General features: G+C 39.2%; 1 protein-coding gene across 3 annotated transcripts in view; it reads right to left on the reverse strand.

The window, feature by feature from the left end:
* LOC130094860 (voltage-dependent calcium channel subunit alpha-2/delta-1) overlaps positions 1–22,899 on the reverse strand; it is a 146,224-nt gene extending 123,325 nt beyond the window's left edge. The window contains exons 1-3 of one of the 3 annotated variants that reach the window (XM_056261391.1): positions 22,399–22,892; positions 10,014–10,095; positions 9,683–9,799 (exon numbers count right to left, since the gene is read on the reverse strand). In XM_056261391.1, coding sequence (XP_056117366.1) covers positions 9,683–9,799; positions 10,014–10,095; positions 22,399–22,520 — 321 coding nt within the window. In that variant the 5' untranslated portion in view covers positions 22,521–22,892. Of the gene's footprint in view, positions 1–9,682; positions 9,800–10,013; positions 10,096–22,398 lie in introns of all 3 variants that reach the window. The other 2 variants (XM_056261390.1, XM_056261392.1) reach the window with 2 other exon arrangements.
* Between the last annotated feature and the right edge of the window lie 4,917 nt (positions 22,900–27,816).

Here is a 27,816-nt window from a genome sequence, read left to right on the forward strand (position 1 = left end):
GCGAAACCAAAATTTTCTTTTAGCCAAACCCATTTCAAACAATCTTATCTTCTTACAGTTATCTTATTATATTATTGTTAGGCCTACCTTATAGACTCAAGAATACATCCATTCCAGACACGGAAGACGCTCTGATTTGAATTTACAACATATTTATTTTACCAACCAAACATGTTAGAAGTAGCCTACACACATGATGAAATGAAAGTTTTTCCAAATGTCATTTCTTCTTTTTCTCCCAAAGACGAATCCCTTTCTCTGTGTCAGACTTAACTTTGTTTGTTGTCGTTTATGCTAACGCATGTTTCACACATACTCCGTTTGCAGTGCGTATGTGGTGCGTATTTTTTTCCCGCACCCATGTAGAGCCTATGGTTAGAGCGCTCACACGCACGCGGATGCGGTCCGGCAAGGAGCAGTGCATGCATAACAGCAGAGCAGAGATCTACACAGTACCTCAACAACGCGACATAATGGATGTAGGCTAAAAATATTGATTTGAAATAAAAAATAGAGAATAAATGTTGTGATTGTGGTACAGCCGTTCATTCGCACTGCAAACGGAGCACATGTGAAAGCACAATAGCTCGTGCTGCTCCTGCATACACACCGCGACATGCACCGCATAAGCACTACACACGGAGTATGGGTGAAACAGCCGTAACTCACGCAGCTGCATCTTCTAAATAATGCCGCGAGTGGGGCTTGAGGATGTGAAGTCGCCTGCGTCTGCGCAGTGCGATCTGATGCAGCCCCTGAAGTGGAAGTGACACAGGAAACAGAAATGCTGCATAATAATAATGCAAGTTAACGAGACGAAATAACGTTGAATAACATTTCGTCTCGTTTTGGTCAACGAAAATGAAGAGACATTTTAGTCTCGTTTTTATTCGTCAACAATATTGCATTATACATTTAATTATAGTCATCGTCACATGACCAGCATTTACGTTGCGTCTCGTCTCGTTTTCGTCACGTGATAAAGGTTCGTTGACGACGATATTTAGTCATAATTTTCGTTGACGAAAGCAACACTACTCTGCACTATACATTTTTTCACACTATGAGAAAAAGCTCTAGAGACCACATTGGTGTAAGTGTGCCAGGCCTCCTCTGCTCTTAGAGTCATCCTGCTGAGGCCTCCGCTTTCCATAGCACTGCAAAGGAGCTATCATCTCTGGCTAGAGACTGTGGTTGAGTAGTGAAAAGAAAAAGAAAAAACCAAACAGGTTGTTGGCTTCAGCGATAAGCATGATAGCCTCCATGGCAAGGGGGTTGACACTGGTCCCCCCGAAAGTAGCAGGCTAGGGCCCATAGGGCCCACAGCCCCCTCTAAAGTCGGGCTGTGGTATCCATGCTTAGCATGAATCTCGGGCAGTGGCCGTAGGGAGTAGTGCTACTGACAGCCTGACGTGTAAGCAGTAAGGGGTTTTAACTCTGAGTTAAATGTGTTTGTGCTTGTAAACAGCGATAATTAGCAAAGCATCCCCTCAGCATGGCAGCATGGGTAGATCGTTCCCCTGGCGTTCTGACGCAGTGCAAGTTCCCTTTCGAAAGGGAACATCTCAGGTTACGACTGTAACCTTTGTTCCCTGAGAACAGGGAACGAGACACTGCGTCTCGTCGCCATGCCTCCGGCCTGCTTTCACAGTCCCTTCAGACGAAGAAGTGGATGACATGTTCTCTAGGCGCCCCTTTTATACTTCCTCGTCACGCTAGAAGATGACATCATGGCTGACACCGGCCAATACGATTGTAGTGATTATACAGTGTTTCAGTCATCAGTCACGCTGATGCGTTCCCCTAGCGTAGGTAGGGTTACAGTCTTACAAAGGTTACAGACGTAACCTGAGAAGTTTTCTCCATACCTGACAAGAGACCAGAGACCATTCCTTCATACAGAATCTCTCCAAATCCTTCAGATTCCCAGCTCCATGTTAGTGCTTCTTCTCTTCAGTTCACCCCACTCATTTTCTATAGGGTTCAGTTTAGGGAACTGGGACGGTCATGGCAGAAGCTTCATTTTATGCTCAGTAATACATTTTTGTGTTGATTTTGATGTTTGTTTTGGATTGTTGTCCTGATGGAAGATCCAACCTCGGCCCATTATAAGATTTCTAGCAGAAGCCATCAGGTTCTGTTTTTTTATCTGTTGGTATTTTCTAGAATCCATGATACCATGTATCTGAACAAGATGTCCAGGACCTCCAGCAAAAAAAATAAAAAATAGGCCCACAACATTAAAGATCCAGCAGTATATTTAACCATGGGCATGGGGTACTTTTTATCCCTGTTTGCACCAAACCCAACTGGATATGCTGGTGTTTGTTTTTGGATGAGCGAGGAGGATTTTTCTTGAAACCCTCTCAAACAAATTGTGGTGATGGTAGCATAACACGGTAGCATAATGAGGGTCCCTACCTTCAAACCGAAGCATTGAGAACTTTGTAAGTGTACAGACAGTTTAATAAGAAGATATTTTAAACATACAGTCAACTTCGCGTATACAGACAGGAGCCATCTTTGAAATACAGCCTTTACCAGTCGATCTACGAACACCGATCCAAGTGCGCTGGTGAGATGTGAACGAGCTATAAGTTGTGATAAGGTGAGCGCGAACAGTAGGCTTGGATCGGCGTTCGTAGATCGACTGGTAAAGGCTGTATTTCAAAGATGGCTCCTGTCTGTATACGCGAAGTTGACTGTATGTTTAAAATATCTTCTTATTAAACTGTCTGTACACTTACAAAGTTCTCAATGCTTCGGTTTGAAGGTAGGGACCCTCATTATGCTACCGTGTTAGTGTGGGTCTATTTTCAGCCTTGTTAGTGGTATTAACAAGCGATTTTTATTTGTCATTACACTATGCCCAATATACTAGCGTTATACTAGCTTTATAGGCTAAACTGTTTTTAGAGATAAAACTATTTACATTCGATAATCATGAAAACAAATCTCAGATAACGGTTGACTAGGTAACAATGTGTAATTAGACCAAAGGTTAATTTTGCGCCGGAGTTCTCCTTTAAGCTCAACAATCTTTTGCTGCACATCAGAACTATATTCGTTGGTTGTTTTACTCATTGTGATGGATGATTAAGGGGATTTGGCCTTTGTGTTTCCACATATTTATACTCCTGTGAAAGAGGAAGTCATAGCTAGACTATATGTTCCTAGTCACCCTGGTGTGCTAAATATGGAAATATTAATGTAAATATACTTCAGAGATATTTTACTCATAAAAAAATGCAGGGGTGCCAATAATTGTGGCCAATGTGTTTTGGAGAAAAACATTTATTTCATAATGTGATCCCACTTTGCTTCTTCTTTTTGCTCATATAATAAACCATAATTTCACTTATGGTGAAAACCATAAGTCTGAATGTTAATGGATAGCCAGATTATCTCCTCAGCAAAGGTATGATTTAAAGTGTCATTCATGTTCGTAGAACAAACAGCACTGGATGACAAAACTGGTTACATGTCAAAGTTTAATACTTAGCCTATGCCACAAAAAAAATAAGTAAAAATATAAAGAAAAGCAAACAATACCGTTTACACAAACAGCCTTCTCTCACAACGTAAGCACAATATCAAAACAGCTCCTCATTAGCTGCTTAGTAAATGATTCCTTGTGGCGTTTCTAAGAAAAGGCATCATATATGGTCTTGCAAAACCTCAAATGAAACCCAATTTGAACCCAAATGAAATCACTTCATCTGCCTGCTCTAATCTTCCTGTCTGTATACCAGTGGGGATTTCTTTAACACGGCAAGGAAAGCTCGGCTTCCCCTATAATGTCAAAAAATATATGGTCAAATATGTACTATTGTGTTAACATTTTATTTACTAAAAATGCGTTAGAACACGTTCATCTTGAAGACGAGTTCGTTCAGAATCAGCTACATATAGCAGGTCGGCTGACTCGATTTCCTTCTCATAGATTCCCGTAGCGTCACAGTGCATTTCCCAGTTGAAGCCTAACGTCCATTGACTTCAATGGGGCTGCTTTGAACAGTCTTTTTCAGTGCTTTGAAACTAGACAGTCATTAGATTAATGCTGCGATTACGTCCCGCCCACGGACGCTCAGCGTCTCTGGGGGTGAATGGAGGGTCTGTGCCTGGACTGGCCTGGACTCCGGGCTTCAGTTTAACCTAATTCCCACATTTCCCCCTGCTGGCTATTGAGAGGACACTGGTCAAGTCACTGGAAAAGACGCCTAGTTGGTACGACAGGGTCACAGAGCATTTTCTTGAAAAAGAACGTAGGGCAGAATTTAAGTATAAATTAATGGACAATTTTTATGATGTAGGCCGAAAATGAGCTTCCCCTCTTTGAAATACCACCAGCCGCCACTGCTGTATACACAGGACAATTGTGTGACAAATTGTGATGCAAAAAATATTAAATCTATTCTAGTGAAACATTTAAGTCAATGTTAAGTGTTCTGGAGAGACCAAGAGAGAAGGGGAATAAAAACAAGAGCATGAGTGTGTTATTAAGACAGATGTGAGTGAAATAGCGAAGAAACTCCCAAAGGCCTGTCTGTCTGTCACTAAAAGACAAGGGAACACCTGAGTAATGGGCTGAGAAGGACCAGTCCTAACATCCCTCTCCCTCTCCCGCTTCTCTGCAAAGACAACAACATTATTCACACAAACTAATACAATAATTGCCAGACAGCCTTGACCACTACTGAGACTTCCTCTGCATGCTAATGGGCCCACGGGTAGACAAACCAAACACACACAAACACAGCAGCAATGCCAACCTCCTCCAGGTCTGCAGAATGGCATCAGTGAACCGGGAAAGCCCGACACATCTGCAGCGGGCTCAGACACCCAGAATCTTTTAAAGGCTGATAACAATTATAACCCGCTGGCATTAATCCATTCATCCAACTTTCCTATGCCAGCTGGCGTGTGCACGCACACACATACAAGCGAAAGTACACACATACTCATTGATGCTTAGATCAGATGCAGGTCAGTAAAAGCACACAAGAGGGTAGATGCAATTTTATTTTGGTGTCTATGGGGCATCTGTTCAACCCCAAATAAGCAACTCAATAAGCTTCCTAAAATTACACAAGCAACCACATTTTTAAATGAAGATATATATATATATATATGTGTGTGTGTGTGTGTGTGTGTGTGTGTGTGTGTGTGTGTGTGTGTGTGTGTATATAAATATGTGTATACAGGTCCTTCTCAAAAAATTAGCATATTGTGATAAAGTTCATTATTTTTCATAATGTAATGATAAAAATTAAACTTTCATATATTTTAGATTCATTGCACACCAACTGAAATATTTCAGGTCTTTTATTGTTTTAATACTGATGATTTTGGCATACAGCTCATGAAAACCCAAAATTCCTGTCTCAAAAAATTTGCATATCATGAAAAGGGTCTCTAAACGAGCTATTAACCTAATCATCTGAATCAACTAATTAACTCTAAACACCTGCAAAAGATTCCTGAGGCTTTTAAAAACTCCCAGCCTGTTTCATTACTCAAAACCGCAATCATGGGTAAGACTGCCGACCTGACTGCTGTCCAGAAGGCCATCATTGACACCCCCTTAAGCAAGAGCGTAAGACAGAAAGAAATTTCTGAAATTTCTGAACAAATAGGCTGTTCCCAGAGTGCTGTATCAAGGCACCTCAGTGGGAAGTCTGTGGGAAGGAAAAAGTGTGGCAAAAAACGCTGCACAACGAGAAGAGGTGACCGGACCCTGAGGAAGATTGTGGAGAAGGACCGATTCCAGACCTTGGGGGACCCGCGGAAGCAGTGGACTGAGTCTGGAGTAGAAACATCCAGAGCCACCGTGCACAGGCGTGTGCAGGAAATGGGCTACAGGTGCCGCATTCTCCAGGTCAAGCCACTTTTGAACCAGAAACAGCGGCAGAAGCGCCTGACCTGGGCTACAGAGAAGCAGCACTGGACTGTTGCTCAGTTTTGCATGTCATTCGGAAATCAAGGTGCCAGAGTCTGGAGGAAGACTGGGGAGAAGGAAATGCCAAAATGCCTGAAGTCCAGTGTCAAGTACCCACAGTCAGTGATGGTCTGGGGTGCCATGTCAGCTGCTGGTGTTGGTCCACTGTGTTTTATCAAGGGCAGGGTCAATGCAGCTAGCTATCAGGAGATTTTGGAGCACTTCATGCTTCCATCTGCTGAAAAGCTTTATGGAGATGAAGATTTCATTTTTCAGCACGACCTGGCACCTGCTCACAGTGCCAAAACCACTGGTAAATGGTTTACTGACCATGGTATTACTGTGCTCAATTGGCCTGCCAACTCTCCTGACCTGAACCCCATAGAAAATCTGTGGGATATTGTGAAGAGAAAGTTGAGAGACGCAAGACCCAACACTCTGGATGAGCTTAAGGCCGCTATCGAAGCATCCTGGGCCTCCATAACACTTCAGCAGTGCCACAGGCTGATTGCCTCCATGCCACGCCGCATTGAAGCAGTCATTTCTGCAAGTCATTCCCGACCAAGTATTGACTATTGAGTGCATAACTGAACATAATAATTTGAAGGTTGACTTTTTTTTTTGTATTAAAAACACTTTTTTTATTGGTCGGATGAAATATGCTAATTTTTTGAGACAGGAATTTTGGGTTTTCATGAGCTGTATGCCAAAATCATCAGTATTAAAACAATAAAAGACCTGAAATTTTTCAGTTGGTGTTCAATGAATCTAAAATATATGAAAGTTAAATTTTTATCATTACATTATGGAAAATAATGAACTTTATCACAATATGCTAATTTTTTTAGAAGGACCTGTATATATATATATATATATGCATGCACATATGTTATATGAGCTATTATTACTGTTTTAATTATATATATATATTTATTTATATTAGAGCTTTCAAATCGATTAATCACATCTAACATAAATTTTTGTTTCCATAAAAAATGTGTATATATATATATATTATATTTATACTCATATTACATAAGTATGTGCATGCATATATATATATACTCACCTAAAGAATTATTAGGAACACCTGTTCAATTTCGCATTAATGCAATTATCTAATCAACCAATCCCATGGCAGTTGCTTCAATGCATTTAGGGGTGTGGTCCTGGTCAAGACAATCTCCTGAACTCCAAACTGAATGTCAGAATGGGAAAGAAAGGTGATTTAAGCAATTTTGAGCATGGCACGGTTGTTGGTGCCAGACGGGCCGGTCTGAGTATTTCACAATCTGTTCAGTTACTGGGATTTTCACGCACAACCATTTCTAGGGTTTACAAAGAATGGTGTGAAAAGGGAAAAACATCCAGTATGCGGCAGTCCTGTAGGCGAAAATGCCTTGTTGATGCTAGAGGTCAGAGGAGAATGGGCCGACTGATTCAAGCTGATAGAAGAGCAACTTTGACTGAAATAACCACTCGTAACAACCGAGGTATGCAGCAAAACATTTGTGAAGCCACAACACGCACAACCTTGAGGCGGATGGGCTACAACAGCAGAAGACCCCACCGGGTACCACTCATCTCCACTACAAATAGGAAAAAGAGGCTACAATTTGCAAGAGCTCACCAAAATTGGACAGTTGAAGACTGGAAAAATGTTGCCTGGTCTGATGAGTCTCGATTTCTGTTGAGACATTCAGATGGTAGAGTCAGAATTTAGCGTAAACAGAATGAGAACATGGATCCATCATGCCTTGTTACCACTGTGCAGGCTGGTGGCGGTGGTGTAATGGTGTGGGGGATGTTTTCTTGGCACACTTTAGGCCCCTTAGTGCCAATTGGCCATCGTTTAAATGCCACGGCCTACCTGAGCATTGTTTCTGACCATGTCCATGGGGGGGACAACTGTTCGTCTGTTATAGGACAACTTAGTTTGAATAAACAAGCAGACACTGATTAGCTACTGCCGTTTATTTAACATGAACAGCAAGACAACTAGAAGTGAATGTACTTTCCATTAAATGGATCACACAGTAAACAAATCCTTAACAAACAAAACAAACAAACGTTGCAATGAACGTGCTTTGTTTTAAATAAATCACACACAGTAAACCAAACCTTAACGAAAAAACCTTGGAATGAACTTTGCAATTTAGACGCGCAAACTGCGTGCCGGTGCAGTGAGACGTGCATGCTCGGGCAGATTCGGCTTGAAGTCAGTCATCCTCGGACGCGGCGCCGCGCGCGCTGTTACAAAAAAAGCCGTGCACGCAGCCAAGCCAAATGGGGTCTTGCTGGTCTTGCGCACCGAACGCGTCATTTTTGCCGCGCGCACCTTCGCGCTCGTGCGGACGCGTCGAGTATAAACAAGGCTTTACTCCATGTCAGCGCGCGCTCTGATCGGTAAAGGTGCACAGACCTCTCCCGAATCATCTCCAGCAGTAGCAGCCTCCGTTTCCCTCTTAAGCTGATATTAGTATTTAAACATTCTCTATGATAAAAAATGTTTGTAAAAAATATTTTAATAGCACGGTTTTGGCGGTTATAGAGTTCTAATGACGGTGTTCAACTATAACCGTCGGTCTCACGGTTATATAATAACCGTCACACCCCTACCTCTGATGGCTACTTCCAGCAGGATAATGCACCATGTCACAAAGCTCGAATCATTTCAAATTGGTTTCTTGAACATGACAATGAGTTCACTGTACTAAAATGGCCCCCACAGTCACCAGATCTCAACCCAATAGAGCATCTTTGGGATGTGGTGGAACGGGAGCTTCGTGCCCTGGATGTGCATCCCACAAATCTCCATCAACTGCAAGATGCTATCCTATAAATATGGGCCAACATTTCTAAAGAATGCTTTCAGCACCTTGTTGAATCAATGCCACGTAGAATTAAGGCAGTTCTGAAGGCGAAAGGGGGTCAAACACAGTATTAGTATGGTGTTCCTAATAATCCTTTAGGTGAGTGTGTATATATATATATATATATATATACTTAAACATTTAATTCTTATATTACGTAAATATGTATGTGTGTGTGCGTGTGTGTGTGTGTGTGTGTCTAAAGTCACTATGAAATCTAAATTGACAATTCTTTGTGCATTTTATGGAATAATACCAGATTTATTATAAATGATTTATCCATGCACATTATTATTATTTTCAATTAATGTTTGTAATCTTTATTCAAAATAACTTCCCCTCCCTCTTGCAGTGACCTCTTCTCTTCTCTGATGACATGTTTACTGGCTGGACAACCTGTCACTTATATGAGATTACAACAATGGCAAACCACAACGATCCAATCAATTCCCAAAGGACAACATTAAGTTCTGCCCTATATTTTTTCCTTGTTCGAGAAGCCATTTCACTCCCATATAAGTCACAATAGGAAAGAAAAGACAGTTTCCGTTTCATGCTGACTTTAAATTAAGTTTTATGAAACAAAGTTCGGGAGGAGCACGTTCAGGTAGTCAGCCAATCAGCACGAGAGGAAGCCGGAATAAATATAGCCTTCCCTCACCTCTGTCCCATGACAGTTTCACAGCATCCCTCCACCACCCCGTCACCTCACTCTCGGCTGGTTTCTATCCCAGTAAAGGGGGGGGGAGTACTCTGGGTTCGGACCAAATTGCGAGCTCGGAGCCCTCTCCCGGACAGCACGCCAAATACGCATAAATTACTACATCTGATTTCATGTACGTGTGAACTTGTGAAAACAGGATTGTCTTACCTCTAGAGCTGCGGCTCGCTTCTTCAAAAAACTTTCTATATTCCGAGCCGCTGATTCCACAAGCTGTGCTGCATTATTTGTTTCCACAGTGAATAAATTCTGATTATCCATAAAGATCTGCCATAACGGAGAGAAAAGGGCACTCATTAGAGACTCTCGTAGTGAAGTAATGAGATGAAGGTTTACCGGTAATGATTGTTTTGATAATTAAGCAGGCTTTTATTGAGGCTCAACTCTCACTCATAATTTGTTTGGGTAAATACACATCAAAGTACACATACATCAATATGTACAGGGGTGTGTGTGTGTGTGTGTGTGTGTGACCTCTAACCTGTTTTAGATTATTCCCAGCGCTGGCTGTGTCTGCTAGAGCAACCAGCTCCTGCTGCAGTTGATCGACCCATTCTTTTATCCTGCAAACACAAACACTCATATTAAATATTTCAACTGCAATATACATACCTAGAGGGGTCAGAAAATGTGATGGGAAAATCTTTATGAAGTAACAAAATCAGTCACGAAGGCAGCTTCATGTGAGTCATATTAAATTGAAATGTAAATGCGATCTCATAACAGGTGCTTTTAATATGCACATTTTAAAAATAGCATGAAGCAGTTATAAACGACTAAATAGTCAGTTAGCACATTGCAAGCAAGTATAGGCTACTCAAGATGAATAACCTTGTGAAAGCTCAAAAACCCTGTCCTTCAGAACAAACACATGACACTTAAGACATAAAGGTGTATAGTTTACCTCAAATATGGTTTTAGAGAAAAACTGTTTTTCATTATGGTTTTGTAAATATTGTGCTTTTGAAGTTTGTGTGGCCCTCCCTGATTTTTTAAACGTAATAGATTGCTCATTTCTTTGCTCAAGACACTGATAATCGATCAAGCAAGACAATGCAGAAAATTTCTCAACAAACTTGAACATACCAAACATTACAGACAAAGGACAGAAAAAACGAGGGTTATACAAACACAACGAAGTTGTGACTTAATGGCACTTACCAGGAAACACTTACAAATACAAAATAAGAACATGTTGCAAGGACTTCAAAATAAAAGCACAATGTGTACAAAATGCAAGGCACCTGCAAAGTAAAACAAAGCCTGCAATCCCTCAAAATGTTACTCTTCTATATCTGCAAGTGTTTATATTTTGAGAAATTGAGAACGTGAGAAGGAACTGTTAATCTTGTAAACTGTTAATGGTTGAAGATCTGTTCTAAATAAGACAAAATTCTGAGAAGTCACTAATGCTCTCCATGGTTACATAACATCCAATTCATATGAATAATTAATGCTACTGTACAACCACACTTTGATGGAAACTCTCTTTCTTCATGATATTCCTTGATCTCCCTATACACTGCAGGATGAAAAGGAGAGTGAATTCGTGGACATCAAGATGAAGTCACATATCTTTCCTGGCCTCTGCGATCACAGATCTAAAATTATCCAGACCATGATGAGAAATTCAGGAGGTGTGTGTGAAGTGTGAAGTCAGTTAACTGGAGGTTTCTTGAAGAACTGTGTATTTCTGATGCATTGACACTGTTCATTAGACCAGTGGTTCCCAACACACATGCTGCGTCCCAATTCGCATACTATCCGTCCTAAATAGTATTCGAAAATAGAATTAGTACGTCCCAAATCGTAGTATGTTGAAATGAGTGTCCCAAAGAGACCCGGATGGTCTACTATATCCGGTCAGAATCCGAAGTGCAGATCGATGCGCACTCTAACGGCTGATATTGCCCACAACCCATCGCGCGTTGGACGAGGATTCGGTTAGAACTACAAACACGAATGAAAAGTGTTCAAAAACTACAGACATGGAGGACGCACGAGTCCGGCGGTTGTGTAGAGAGGTTTAGATAAAGGGGTTTGAGTGATTAATTATCAGTATCTAACCTGACGAAAATGTATTTATTCAATGTTGTCCACATTATATTGCATCTGCAGCAGCATTGTGAACTTTTGCAAAGATACGTTTAGCCATTAACTTTTAAATGCATTATTATATTCAAATTCCAAACACATGAGGGGAGTCTCCGCATGAAAGACCCATGACTGGCAGATGAACGTGCGACAACAATTCTCTCCGAAATGGTAAGAAGTTATATTAGATTGAATGGAGGATTTTAACTGTGACGAGATGATTGACAGGGCAGCGACAGATCTGTCCGTTAAAGATGACGAAGTAGTATGTCCCAAAGATTGCCTACTCTTTTGCTACACACTCAAAAGTATGTACTTTTTCTTCACAAAAAGAGTACATACTTTTAGGGCGTAGTATAAGTAGGCGAATTGGGACGCAGCAACAGTTTAGATGTCTGCCTAATCAAACACACCTGATCAACTCATCATCTCGTTAGTAAAGTGTGTTCATCGTTTTACACTTCTGATGTAATTTCTAGTGAGAAATTACTATTGAAGTAACTAAATATTTACTTACTTATCATCAAAGCTCGCTCTATTTGCATAACCATTACGCTGCCTCAGAAGTTTGTCCAAAATCCGTTTCCTGAGGTACCTTTGTGCGCAAACGCTGCCTACAAAGTCTCTGGTCTCCAGCTCCGCCGGCTCTGCCCTGGTCTCATCAGCTCTGCCTTGGTGGCCTTCTGTTCTGCCTTGGTGGTCTACGGGTCCAGGCCCGTCTTTGCTCCACCACTGCTCCACGGTCGATGTTCCACAGTCCTTGGCCTCAGCCACTCCTCCACAGTCCAGGCCCGCCACTGCTCCACGATCAAGGCCATGATCCAGGTCCTTGTCCTCTTCATGGGCCTGGGCCTCCATCTCTCCCTCTTGACTACCTCCGCTCCTCCACCCTCCTGGAGTTTTTGTGTTGTTTTTGTTTTAGGGTGGGTGTTCCATTAGAGAGTCAGGAGCCGCCCATAGAAGGGGGGACCTGTCATGCCTTTTTTTGGTTTTGATTCATGTCCATGTCTTTTATTTTGAAGTTTTCCCATTGTCATGTTCCTGGTTTTTCATGAGATTTCCCTTGCCCTAGGCTGCGTTCCAGTCCAAAATTGTCTTACCCTTCACTTGCTAACTTCCCTCTGTCTCGTTCACTCGGATGTACGTCATTGCTTACGTTGCATGAGTGCCCACTACTGGCGGAACCTTTGTGTGGCGAGCAGGACGAGGCCGAGGGACGTGAGAGAGCGGCGCGAGGCCGGTGGCGTGATTGCTGATGAGTGACACCTGTGAGACACACCGGTCTCGTATCTCTCACGGAGGAGCGGAAGCATAAAAGGAGGAGCGACGACAGTGAAGAGTAAGAGAGCAACAGGCCTGATCTTATGTGATGTTTTGTTTCTGTTTTGTGTGGCCAGCAGTCATCCGTGAGGGGCTGCTGGCTTATACTTTCATTTTGTTGTTGATTTATTTTATTATTAAAGTCTTTGATTGTTCGCCGGTTAACGCCTCCTTCTTCCCACAACAACGAACCTCGTTACACTTTGCAATAGGCTGAATTGGAACGTGCTAAGCCCTTGATCACTTAGAATCCACTATGGGGTTTATTTTTATTTTATTTTATTACGAAATTGTTTAATGCAGCATTCTATATGTATAGGTGTGTTTGAGTTGTTTAATTTTTTTTTTTAATAATTAATATATCATAGAGTTGTTTGTGGTGGGGTAAATTAAACGCAATATGCGTTGACGTCACAATCGTGTTGCACTGCGGTATATGGAGCTGCCTAAAGTGTACATATGAAGTAGACTCGCTCCCTGTCAAAATCGAGGGAGCGAGGGTCTGTCCATATAAACTTCCCTCGTCCACTTCACGAAGTGGAAAGCACTTCAAAATGGCGGCACGGATTCCCCCAAGGGCAAGTGCTTAAGGAAGTTTGCAAGTGCATGTCTAAAAGTGGACTGGAATGCAGCCCTAATGTGATCATGTCATGTGCTTTCCTTGTCTAATGTGTCATGTTCTGATTGGTTGTTTAGGTCATGTGTGTCTCTGTTCTGTTTTTTATTTGGTTTATTGTCTTGATCATGCACAGGAATTTCTTCTTAATCATTAGTCTTTGCGTATAAATAGTCCTCATGTTTCATTGTTCCTTTTTCTATCTATGATCTTGGTACTCCTGCTGTTGGTGAGTTTGTTTAGTTCAAGTTCAAGTTTAAGTTTAAGTTCATGTTTTAAGTCAAGACTTTATTTTGTATTTTGTTTATTTGAAACAACAGCACTTCAGTGGACTTTATTACAGTGACACTAAAGACTGGAATAATGATGCTGAAAATTCGGCTTTGCAATCTCAGGATAGGCCTATATCAAAACAGAAAAGGCTTTTTTAAATTGTAATAATATTTCACAATATTACTGTTTTACTGTATTTTTGACCAAATAAATGCACCCCTGGTGAGCATAATAAAATCTTCTTTTTTTTCAAAACCTTTTTTTTCAAAAATCATACTGACCCCAAACTTTTTACGGTAGTGTATATATATAAAAAATGTCTTTAACTATGCAACATTGACTGAGTCGCTCACTCACATATGCCGTACTGCACAGAAATATTCCTTAAAGCATTCTGCTCTCTGATGTTTTTGTGAGGGACCAAATGACTGCTGTATACATCAAAGAAGCTGAGTGGCAAATGTTCAGTGGCTGCATTCAGGACCTTCAGATTGGCTTTGTGTACCAGAGGAGGACATCAGGGTCTTACTCTTTCCCAGAAGAACAAAAACACACATATCCACAGCAGCCATCCAAGTTTAGGTCCTGAACCCAAACCGTCAATACTAGTATAATAGAGCCCTCCGGTGCTCTCTGTATTGGGGTCAGAACTGAATTTGAAAAGGAAAGTGAAAAAAGATATATGGGCTGCAAACAATTCTGAATTTAATATAGGCTCCTCCATTCTTTTCCTCTAGTTCTCATTCTATTCTTCTGTCATAGTCTTTTTCCTCAGGGACTGGAAACACAGAAGCACAGATGTAGGTTGCAATGAGACAATCTGTTGGCTGAGGTGCTTTCTAACAAGCAGAGGTGGACAGATATGGTTATACCACTAAGTCTCCTAACTCGCCATATCCTGTTTGCAAGTAGATGCCTCCAGCAATGTTAAATCCGACACACTCTTTAAAACACACTGTAAATAAGCCATTCCTAGTCAGGCCTCCTTTACTCACAGGGCTTTGGCACGCTCACTAGTAAACTTACAACCACACATGTTGCCAGGTTTTATGGTGCAAGAAAAGCAAATTTTCTCACAACCTCATAACCCTTTCCGGCACTAATGCACCTGAGTCTAAATGTCTACAGATATTGGTAACACTTAACTTGAAGCCTGGTGTACAGTAAAATGCATTAAAAATATTAATAATGGATACTGTAATGCATTAGATATTTTAATAATTAATTGTTATCACAGATATACTAAATGCTGTTTTGTTCATGTCACTTACAGTGTTAGCCTAATAATTACTTGTAATCTTTTTACTTGTAATCGAATATAACATAAAAATACAAATACAAAAAATGTAAGATTAATATGATTACAAAAATAAAATAGGCCCATATGATTTATTATATTGCAGTGAAATTAATATTTTTATAATTTATAAAATATAATTTATAATAGCATAATATGTATATAAATTATAACATAATATAATATAATATTTTTTTACCTTTATATATAGTAGCAATGTTTTATATTATTCGTTACTCCCAGCCTATAGATGGCATTTCTTTAAAGGGTTAGTTCACCCAAAAATGAAAATTCTGTCAGTATTTACTCACCCTCATGTTGTTCCAACCCCGTAAGACCTTCGTTCATCTTCGGAACACGAATTAAGATATTTTTGATGAAATCTGAGAGCTGGATCACTCCTCCATAGGCTTCTTCAGGGATTGAACTTGCCGGCCTCGAAAAGTTATTAAAGATATCGTTAAAAATAGTCCAAATGACTACAGTGGCTCAATCTTAAAGGAACACTCCGACTTTTTGGGACTTTAGCCTATTCACCTTATCCCCCAGAGTTAGATAAGTCCATACATACCTTTTTCATCTCCGTGCGTGCTAGAAGTCTGTTTGACGCACCCACCGCTAGCCTAGCTTAGCACAAAGACTGGATGTAAATGGTTGCAGCTAGCATACTAATCCAAATAAGTGACAAAATAACGCAAACATTTACCTATTTACATGTTGTGATTTGTATAGTCACAGCGTGTACAAAAAACAAAGTCACATGAGACACAGACATATTTTAACCGTATAAATACTGGGAACTATATTCTCTGAAGGCGAAGCACTGCTACTTGGGCGGAGTGATAACCGCAGCACCTGAGACGCGCTCTCTCTGCTCCTCACCATGGCGCGTCTCAGGTGCTGCCTTCTGAGAATATAGTTCCCAGTATTTATACGGTTAAAATATGTCTGTGTCTCATGTGACTTTGTTTTTTTGTACACTCTGTGACTATACAAATCACAACATGTAAATAGGAAAATGTTTGCGTTATTTTGTCACTTATTTGGATTAGTATGCTAGCTGCAACCATTTACATCCAGTCTTTGTGCTAAGCTAGGCTAGCGGTGGGTGCGTCAAACAGACTTATAGCACGCACGGAGATGAAAAAGGTATGTATGGACTTATCTAACTCCGGGGGTTAAGGTGAATAGGCTAAAGTCCCAAAAAGTCGGAGTGTTCCTTTAAGTTTATCAAGCGACGAGAATACTTTTTGTGCGCAAAAACAAACAAAAATAACGACTTTATTTCAACTATTCATGTCTATCACTTTGGGCCTCGAGTCAGTTCACTAGTGTAATAGCGTAAGCTTCTGTTGTTGTACGTCACACGCATCACGCACATGACCAGCGTCGGCCAATAGTGAGCCTACGTGTGACGTAGCTCTACGGAATCACACTACGTTAACTGACTAGAGGCCCAAAGAGAAGGACATGAATAGTTGAAATAAAGTCGTTATTTTTGTTTGTTTTTGTGCACAAAAAGTATTCTCGTCACTTGATAAACTTAAGATTGAGCCACTGTAGTCACTTGGACTATTTTAACGATGTCTTTAATAACTTTTCGAGGCCGGCAAGTTCAATCCCTGAAGAAGCCTATGGACTAGTATGGAGGAGTGATCCAGCTGTCAGATTTCATCAAAAATACCTTAATTCATGTTCCGAAGATGAACGAAGGTCTTACGGGGTTGGAACAACATGAGGGTGAGTAAATACTGACAGAATTTTCATTTTTGGGTGAACTAACCCTTTAAGCACTTAAATTGACCTTGTATGGATGATTGAAATTTTAATTAGGAATAATGGATTAGAAGGAATAACCTTAATCTCAATAATCACGACAGGTCTAATCACAGTTCAAATACCTCTATGTTAGAATACTTGCAAACAGGTAAGTTTACACGACAACGATATGCTTAAAACAGAGAAGATTTTAAGATTTTGAGTTTTCCACGTACAGGCAACACCATTGTCAAAACGATCCCCTTTCACATTAATCTGCGAAAAAATCTAAAACCCTGTATTCAGCTGCCAGGCCATTAGATGGCGATGAAACACAGACTGAATATGTATTACGCATGTGCATGACGTCATCGTCTTCACAGATTCAGTATTTATTGTTTACACCGAGACCGTTTTCAAAAACTTGCACTATGAAACCCGTTTTCAAAAGTTTGCGTTTCCAGCCACCCAAAAAGGGCTTGAGTCGTGCGACAGCTCTGGATATCTAGCATGCTAGATATTTTTCTTGGCTTGGCGATGCGTCTGCGAGCGTCTTTGATGCGTTGTTGGCTCTTTCATACTAACAGATTGGCGAGCGTTCATCGCCCGCTAATCACCCGCGATTTGCACGCGATAACACCATGACCTGTCGGCGAGCTCAACGATTTGCAAATCGGGCTTAAATCGGGCTTAAAATCATGTAGTGTGAACTAGGCTTTAGTTGCTAGTTTGTTCCCCTGTTTGTCAATTAGTTTCCATAGTTCCCAAATCCACGCACCTGTTCTATTTCCTTTTGATTACAGATTATGTTCACCTGTGTTCCCTTGTTAATCCTTGTTTAAGCCTGTGTGTATCCCTGTTCTGGGGTGCGTTTCCCAAAAGCATCGTTAGCCAATGATGGTCGCATGTTCCGTCGTTATCCGTATAGTTCAACGAGTCGGTGTTTCCAGAAACCTAGTTCTAACGAACATTCGGAAACAGCATCGCTAAGTTGTGTGGTTGGAACGACAGCTCTCAACCTGTGGTTAGAAGCATAGTTTCTTGTTTGCATGACATGTGAACTCAATAAATCCTTATCTTAAGCAAAATAAGCAAGCTGACATTCAGTGCAAACTATATCTTTTATTTGGAATACATACAAATGTCATTTACGTCTTTTAGTTTGTCAAGTGATTTAAAGCGTCGTTTTTTAATAGTGCGCATGCGCGAACGTGCTCTAGTACGTAAGAACGAGACTATGATTGAATCTAGAAATAAAACTAAATAACATATTGAAAAATGAGAAATAATCCTCAGATGCCATGTCCATAATTTATAACAAAACATCTAGCATGAATTTGATCTCATACAGATTCATTAAAAGAAGTCATTACTCCAACACCTGCGTGACATCATCAACCTATGTGGTTGGACGACCAATTTGCGACACGACGGTTTCGGGAAACAGTCGTGACTGTTCGATTTATTCAACGATGCAACGTAGTACTATGGTAGTTAAGCATCGTTGTACGGGAAACACACCCCTGTTTAGTTCCTTGGTCCGATATTGTTTCAAAGCCAATGTTATGTGGTTGTTTTTTCCCCCTACGATCTCCATAGTTTTCCGTGTGGATTATAATAAAGATTATTTTTGTGTGTACTCCTTCGTCGTCCGCTCTTAGCAACAGCCACCTAGCGTTACAGGTGTATTATGAGGCATAATTAATGCAATAAGAATACTTTTGTAATGTATTATAGATACAGGCAACAAGTAAAGTGTTACCTAACTGTTCATGTATCTTTTAATGGTATACTTTCACAGTCACACAGCATTATCCTAAATTAAAAGATCTAATCTTATACAGTAGTTAAGATCAAATGTTTAGTCAAAGGAAACAGCCACAGTTCTTTAGATAAATTCTGCTAAAAAGGTAATTTGTCAGTGATCATAATGAGTTTATTCCAGCGAATGTGTGCTTTCATTCACTTCCATTTCCAAGGTCCATTCAGAGATTTCCCTGCGCTCCTCTATAATAAGCTATTTAATCCCTTTACAGGCTGAGGATTAACGCTCATCTGACAGGGGAACAGAACTGTGACTCTTAAGCTTTTTTTCTTAAAAGAACTTATGTCTAAGCTCCATTACACTGTAGAGTTGCTCCAAGGAACAATGTAAGATTCTAGAAGGGGCACCAGACACCTATTTTTAAGGTGGCACCAGTAGATTTGTCAGACTTGTTTCAGTTAGGGCAGATAAATCAAAACTCTAATGCCACTAAATTTGACAAATGCATGCTTTGACAAATCTTGAGATTATTTCTTCCTTAAATACATTACATAGTTATACAAAAGGAGGAAAGATTGAACATTCCTGTAGCTTAAACCGTAGAGCATGGCACTAAAAACACCAAGTCAGTATTCTCAGGAAATACGTGAACTAATAAACCGTATACCTTAAATACAATGCAAGTCTGTCTAACACATAGGATACACTAAATTTGGGGTCAATAAGATGTTAGGAAAGAAGTCTCTTATCTTCACCAAGCCAAATATAAAAATACAGTAATATTGTGAAATATTATTACAATTTAAAATAACCTATATTTAAATATATTTTAAAATCCCTGTGATGTCACAACTGAAGAAACATTTCTTTATTATTAAAAGTGTTGAAAACAGTTGTGCGGCTTAATTTTTTTGCGGAAACGTGATATTTTTTCCAGGATTCTTTGAAGAATAGAATGATCAAAACAACAGCATTTATTTTAAATAAAAAAATAAAAAAAATAAAAAATTAAAAGTTTGTCACTTTTGCCTCTTTGATAATTAAAAGTATTAGTGTAGGCCTATTTCTTTAAAAAAATAAAAAATCATACCCCAAACTTTTGAATGGTATTATTAAAATTAATAATTAAAAGGATGATTTAGACAACCTGCACAGCTCATTTTAATTAAGAATTTAAGTCATTATTTTTTGTGGTTTTAACCATCTGGCCTGCTTGTCTGCTAAGTTTCTATTTTAAATGCTATTATTTCAAGATAAAAACTTTGCACAACTATGAAATAAGAGTATTGGGTGAACTATTCCTTTAAAGGGGTCCTTTTACGACCTATGCATTTGTGTGCTCTCAAACACAGTCTTCAACAGCACAACCTATATCTTGTTCCCTCCACAGGTGAGGGGCGTCTCTGTGTCATGAAGTGGGCCAGTGTGGGACTGGGGGACAGGTGTCTCTGGCTGTCAGGAGGACACAATCACAGTGATCACCTGCGTCATCTCTCTGTGGGAATCCTCCCTCAGTTCCCTCTCGAAAGTGCCTGTTCCCTGCACTAATACAACTGAAAGAAACCAGAAGAGCAGTGTGGCTTATGTCACTCGAATCCTAAAGTGGATTAGTAATTGAGTACTCTCACTTCCTTTATAAGTGTATCAGATGGCAACAGATGGCAGGGAAAGCGAAAAGGGTTTTATTATTTTTTTTGATGTTTTTTGTCTTGATGCATGTTTTCTCTCTCTCCAACAGTAATGGTCTCAACAACCGCTGTACATTCTAGAATAGTGTTTATGGCTCAATGCATTTTTGCATTGCACAGTTGATTAAAAAATGATTTACACTCTGGCGGTCAAACGTTTGGAATAATTACAATTTTGAAATAAGTCTCTTATGCTCATCAAGGCTAAATTTATTAGAAAAAAGTCAAAAGATTAATATTGTGAAATATTATTAGAATTTAAAATAACCATTTTCTATATGTGAATTATTATTTTTTTAAATGTAATTTATTCCTGTGATGCCAAAGCTGAACATTTCAGCATCATTACTCCAGGCTTCAGTGTCACATGATCCTTCAGAAATCATTCTAATAAGCTGATTTGGTGCTGAGTTATTATCAATTGTTATTGGTGCTTAATTATTAATAATGGTTCTTATTATTATAAATGTTGTTGGAACGTTTGACCGCCAGTGTATATATTTGTGTATATATAAATTTGCAATGCAACAGATTTTCCCCTTTTGTGTTTATGAACTAATAATTTACAATATCTCTCACAACTAATGAAGATGGTTAAGTAGTTCAAACTTAAGTCAACTTAAATTGTTCCCCTTATTTTCAATTCACTCTAATACTATGCTGCTGTAACCTTTTCACAGAAACAATTTCAGTAATTGAAAATAACAAAGGCATAGTATTTTTCTCCCCCATTGTTTTAAAGCAAGGCTTTATTGACGTAAATTCTCAGGAATCTGAAGAGCCCATTTAAGAAAATTGTACCCTGTTTTTTACGGCCATTACAAATGTATCAATCTACGTCAGTTCAGGCCACCCAAGAGGTTTTATTGAATACATGTTCTAGAGCAGCAGACCGGTGGACAAACAGAACAAACAGGTGGGCAAATCAAAAGGTCCAACATAATCTTTGTAAATGGGTATCTTAATGCATTGCATTAATGCTCTTAAGCATTAATGAGACCAGTCACAATGTACAAATACACTAATTATGTCTATTATTGCATTCAGAAATGACATTTTATGGATTTCTAAGTTAAGACTGCAACAGAGAGAAAACGCCTCATTCTCTTGTCCTGCTGTCACAACCACCTGGTGAAACGGTCACTTTTTAGGAAGTTGCAGACAATAAGGGCAATTCATGTCAGATGCATCTGTCCTGCACGTGCAAAAAAAGTACTGTGGGGTCTTAGTAATTATCTCCACATATGAGTTTCCTGTACAAATTCAAAATCATTTACACATCCACAACGGTAGTTACAGTCCTTCTCTCATAAGATAAAACGTGTCTGCTAAAGACTAATTTAAATATCATCAGGTTAACAAAAGTCTTGCCAACTCGAGAACGATTTTTTTTAAAACATCTGTCAGATCACATATCTCTCTCGCAAACACAATCTTCACATTGCACTTCTGTTGAATATTGTTATATAATACTGTACATTAACAGACACAATGCACTTTAACATTGAGGCAAATAACCTGGACATCTTTAAAAAGGTCAAATAAAGTATGACCCTATTTTCACTTAAATATCAAGAGCTGAATAATATTTTGTTAAGTGGAAAATCTTAAATTATGGGAACAAGAATGACCCATGAGAACAAAGGTCAGTGAATGATGACAGAATTGTCATTTCCAAGTGAACTATTACTTGAAAGAAAGCTTTTTTCATTAAACAAATCAATAATGTGAAACTGCAATATGTCTGACCCCTCACCCTAATCATTCAGGTTCATTCATAATATTGAATGTCTCTGCTTTATTTTTAAACAACATTTGCCTGTTAACATAGCCCAAATAATGTATATTCTGTATAAGTTTGCATTTACGTTTCAGCTTTGAAAGTTATTGACCATTATAGAGGCAAGGCAAGGTAAAACTGCGTTAAACACAAGTAAATACATAGTTTGTGCCTCGTGCATCCAGCACGATCTGAATGAAAGGAAAATGCATTTTAATCAACAGTTGAAACCCTGATGCTCTTCCACACAGACAACATCTAAGTAGGCTACTTACATGAGAGGACTGGGGAACTGCGATGGGCACGAGATATGAACAGAAGCGAAGAAGAACATCATCATCACGGAGATTCGGACCGGATTCATGATCAGATCTGTTGATCCTGACCGTACCATCATCTGTCAATCCACACCAGTTACTTTTCTTCAGAGATATAACGTGTCGCTCTCCTGTCCTGCTGGATAATCTGATTTATTCCCGTCATCAGTTTAGAGACAGACGGGATCGGATTGGTGATGAGTGTCCTGTTGGATATCTCTATACGCACCGCTTCGTGTTACATGGCAAAAGCGCGTGTGTGGCTCTTCTGTGTGATCCTGCGCGCGCTCTGATCAAACTACTGACCCCATATAGAGGGGAAGGAGAGATCAATAGCCCCGAATCAACGTCATTCTGCCCCCACCTCTCTTGCCCTCTTATTGCAATAGCCTGTTATCTTTCATCGGATCTTGATACAAAGCAACCCTCTCCAGTCCCTCTCTCCTCCTCCTCCTCCTCCTCCTCTTATGCTTCCTCAACACATACTAAGTAACACCCTTTCTGAAATCAATTAAGAATGCGCACAAAAGTGCCAAGATACTCTCCTGAAAGCCAACACAAAAGGATTTGGCATTTTGATTTACGTGGATATGTGTGTGCATGCATAAAGAAATGAAATACAAATAATTATTCAAAAATATTGTATTTATTTGTATTATTTTAAATAATTCGAATACTTACGCAACGTCTATAGCTACTTATATTAATTGAAGATTAACAAAACAAAGTCATCTACATGCAAAAAAATAATTATTAATTTTGATTAACCTGATAAAATATTAAATTAAAGCTATACAATTATATAACGTCTGTATACTACTACAAATAATAATAATAATACTATGCTAATTCGATTATTATTAAATTTGCCAATTATTTATTAGCCTATATTTTTCATTCTAATTTTTAAAAGTAGCCTATAATATTTTTAAATATCATATATTTAAATAAATCATAGGCCTATACATTTCACATATTATATATTTCATATATTATTATTATTATATTATTAGTAGTAGTATTATAAAGACAACAAAACAACGTATGCAAAAAAAAAAAAATAACACCACCAAACTACATAAAGACACTGAGCAATATAGTTGAGCCGGATATCTAGGCTAAGTGAAGGCGCATCATTGTTTTTTTTGGGGGGCATCACTAAATGATGCATCTCATTCATAAACGCTCGCATGCCTATATTTTGCATGCACAGCATCCTTTTTTTCTTTTCTTTTTTTTTTTATAATGTAAGGCAATGCTATAAATCGCAGCCGAGTTATATAGCTATGGTCGTTTAAATGAGATACTCTTTATTTTTCTTCCCAATGCAATAAAGTTAATAAGCGAGCGAGCAGGGATGGGAGGCAGGTCGGGGCAGCAAGCGGCGAGTTACCCAGGGATTTCGGCTTTCAACCGTTGCCAGGCAACCGCGCTCTCCGAGGCAACAACGAGTGTCAAAGCAAGGCGCGTGCAACAGGGCGCGAGACTGATAGAGAGCGCAAGCTCTATAATAGGAAAGGCCTTGTGCTTTTGTTCCCCGGTCTGCATGAAGGTCCATTAGCACCCATCCATCCCATCGAACTGCGGATCCAAAAGGGCCTAGAGGAGGTTTTTGTACTGATGCACCAACCACAGCCCCTCTGATGGAGAAGAGATACAGTGACCCTTTAGCTTCAGGTAGAGAGTAGCCAACTATAACAGGCCAGGATAAAAGCCCCTGGCCAGCACTCGGCTAAATGAAAAGATGCCGTCCCATCATCAAAAACACACTTTCTCATTAAAATTCCCAATAGGTCTTAAATAGACAGCGCTGTTGTGACCTCTTTTCCTCTCATGCACGGCCCAGCCGATGATTAAAGGATGCTGGAAAGCGGAGTGCATGTGCACTTTGCTTGCAGTTTAATGTGTTCATCCAACTCTTTTCATACAGGTCTGTGTTTACGGGGTCGGGCCTGCACACAAGAGGCTCTGTCAGTGAAGTGTATTAGACATCGATGTGCATTAAAAGCATTTCCGAGGACCTTCCAGGTGCATTTGTGGGTGAAACTCTTTATGTGTCGGCGAAGTGTTGGTCTGTTTGCGAGCGCGCCCGTGGCTTGACCCTGGGCCATTTAGTGAAAGCTAATGACCAAGCTCGTTTAATGATGGCAGGAGAGTCTCGATCTGTTTGTCTAGACCAGGGTTTTCAAACTGGGGGGCCGCGAGGAAGTGCTAGGGAGTCTGTGGAAAAGTTGTAAATATAGGGGATGGGGAAATATAAGGGATGTATACAGTATACAGAGGATGGTAGTAACACTTTTTGTTTGAGCATCATTAACTTGGTGGTTGTTTGTGCTAGAGCTCCCAAACTTGATACACGGTAGCCACATTTGTCTACTATAAATTTCACTTGGATGTGTACTACACAATCACAAGAAGCCCAAAAATTTGCACCCATCCATCATAAAAGTAATCCATACATCTCCAGGGGTTAATAAAGGCCTTCTGAAGCAAAGCGATGCGTTTGGGTAAGAAAAAAATCCAAATTTAAACTTTATAGCTATAATAACAAGCTACCGGCAGATGACCGTACGCAGTCGACTTGCGTCACAAGAGTAACCCCTGACGCAATGAATGGCGTAGTAGGATGTAGGAGTGTCGTAAGCTTTGAAGCCTCTCGCGGTTTAAACAAATTGGGCTGTAAAACAAACTCAAGCTCCTCTTCTCTTATATCGAAATCCTCCGACATTTCTCTTTTCACGAGTTCACACTTACATACAATTAGAGGGAGTAAAGTTTAATGTGTATTTGGCGTGCTGTCCGGGGGGAGGGCTCCGAGCTTCGTCCCAAACCCAGAGTACCCCTCCCCCCTCCCCCCTCCCCTCCCGTATGTAAATGACTAGAAGTGTGGAGAAAGGGTGGTGGAGGGATGCTGCAAAACTGACAATGGATTGAGGTGAGACTGCGGAATCTATATACACCTCTTATCATTGATTGCTGAGTGCTCTCCACCCGTGTTAATTATCTGAACGTGCTCCTCCCGAACTTTGTAAATAAAACATCATTCAAATTTCTCGTTTTAGACTTCTAATTCATGACCGGTGTGTTGTTCTGCTCTATTCTCTGCGCTTCCACGTTAGTCATTGCTTCATGCGTCGCGTCTGAGTACGGCCGTCTGCCTGAAGCTAGATATATAGCTAATAAAGTTTTAACCCTTTAACTGTCACCCCCCTTTTTGAGCGTTGACGTGAAAATGCACTACCCAAACTTAAACGGTTGTACTTCATGAACCCTTTGGACTAAAGATTTACGGTTGATCTCTTTTAAAAGAAGACACTTGGCAGATTATTGCTGAAGTGGAATAAATTAATAGAATTAAATTATATAAAAGTTATTGAAGTTTAAGTTTATTGTTATGAAAATATAATAAAATATATATTTTTCTTTTATTAAAAATATATATAAATTAATATAGGTTTCAGCCTAAAAATGACAGAAAGTCAAAGCCATATATCTAACCAAGTTGTGTTCCAAATTTGAAGTTGATATCCCAAACATTGAAGTTCTCATGAGATTTTGTTTAGGCGTAATACCAAAAATACCCACCGGGTGACATTGAATTCCATTGAATTTAATTGTGTGCATTCTGCCATAACATATTAATAAATTTCTGTCCAAATATCACTTCTGTCACAAAATATCGAACCTTGAGACTCAGACCTTTCTGACAATAGGCCTATGTGTTTTGTCATGATTAGAAAAGGTTTTGATCATAAATTATGAAACATGATTATGCCCAAAAGGGGCGGAGCCTGATAAAATAATTTAGAGTACCGTTTCTATGGTAACGCAACATTCAATTTCAAAATGGTTTTCACAGGATGAATTCTGAGTTCGTAAGCTTTCAAATGATACCTAATTTATGATAACTACTAAAATATGTGATGTAATAAAAAAAGGTGATAAAAAATATAATAATATTTTTAGAGGATAATATATATAATGTACTTTTTAGAGGTTAATATTATTTTATATTTTTTTATTGACAAATACAAGATTATATATGTTTTATTGTGAACTTTTAGCATGCAAATCAAAGTTTGAATGATTAAAAGTGTGGTTGTTGACTTTTTGTTACAAAGATGAAAACTCCTGTAATGATACAGATTTTTTGATGCACACTCTAGTCATATATTAATCCATTACTCTTCCAAAATATATTTTTTTCTGCAAAATCATCAACAAATATGTATTCTTGAGTCTTAGACCTTTCCAACGATATATAGTTTCGATATATAAAAACCCATCGCTTTGCTTCAGAAGGCTGTAAGGATGTATTATTTTTTATGATGCATGGATGCAATTTTTTGGGCAATTTTCACGTGCTCACCCCCCATTCACTACCATTATAAAGCTTGGAAAAACCAGGGTATTTCTAAATATAACTCTGATTGTGTTCATCTGAAAGAAGTCATATACACCTTGGATGGCTTGAGGGTGAGTAAATCATGGTATAATTTTCATTTTTGGGTGAACTATTATTCATATTCGTGACATCAAACATACTCTTAAAACTAGCATTTTCAACATCTTCAAAATCAATATTTTGATCGCTGACAGCTTCTACATCAGATCCACCATCAAGTGACAGTGAAGCTTATATTTGTGTTCAGTACTTGCTCTGCAGTAAATCACTGAGCCATTTCATGTTTTGCTGATGATACTTCCTATTCTTTTGTTTTCCAAAGGGCTTTTAAGGGTTAAAGTGACAAAAGAAATTAGCACAAAAACAAATGTGTGTACTGTATTCCTGTCACATTCACTCACTAGCTTTGTTGTCACTAGATATATATATCAGTCACAATTTTTATGTGAATTTTGGGATATCCCATAAAAAAACGCTGGATGGAAACTCCAAGATGCACATAAATTCTAAAATTGTGCACAAAACACATTTGTGCTCAATTGAGGCGGATAATGTTTTTATCTGATAAGAAGACAAGCACATAAACTACGATGACAACAAATTTTCAACATAAATCCCTTGATGTGCAATAAAAAAACGAATGGGGTCATAAGGGCTTGGTTGTAACATTTTTAATGAACTGTTACAACTAAATATATTTGATTAAAATAAACATTAATTTAAATAAATGTAATTTTATTTAAAATAATAAATTAATTAAAATAAATACAATCTCATAAAATCTCTATAAATCTCTTTTAAAGGTACAGTAAGCGATTTCTGAGAAACACTGTTGATATTTGAAATCAACAAAGCAAACACGCCCCCACCCAAAAGTATCACACCCCTATCTTAACAGCTCCGCCCCCAAATTCGCAAACATGCTATGCAGCCCAGGCACCTCCCCCCTCATGAGTGGACACGCCCCTAAC

Source organism: Rhinichthys klamathensis, unplaced genomic scaffold (genome assembly GCF_029890125.1).
Source record: "Rhinichthys klamathensis goyatoka isolate OS25496 unplaced genomic scaffold, OSU_Roscu_1.1 h1tg000181l_1, whole genome shotgun sequence".
Classification (NCBI taxonomy): Eukaryota; Metazoa; Chordata; class Actinopteri; order Cypriniformes; family Leuciscidae; genus Rhinichthys; species Rhinichthys klamathensis.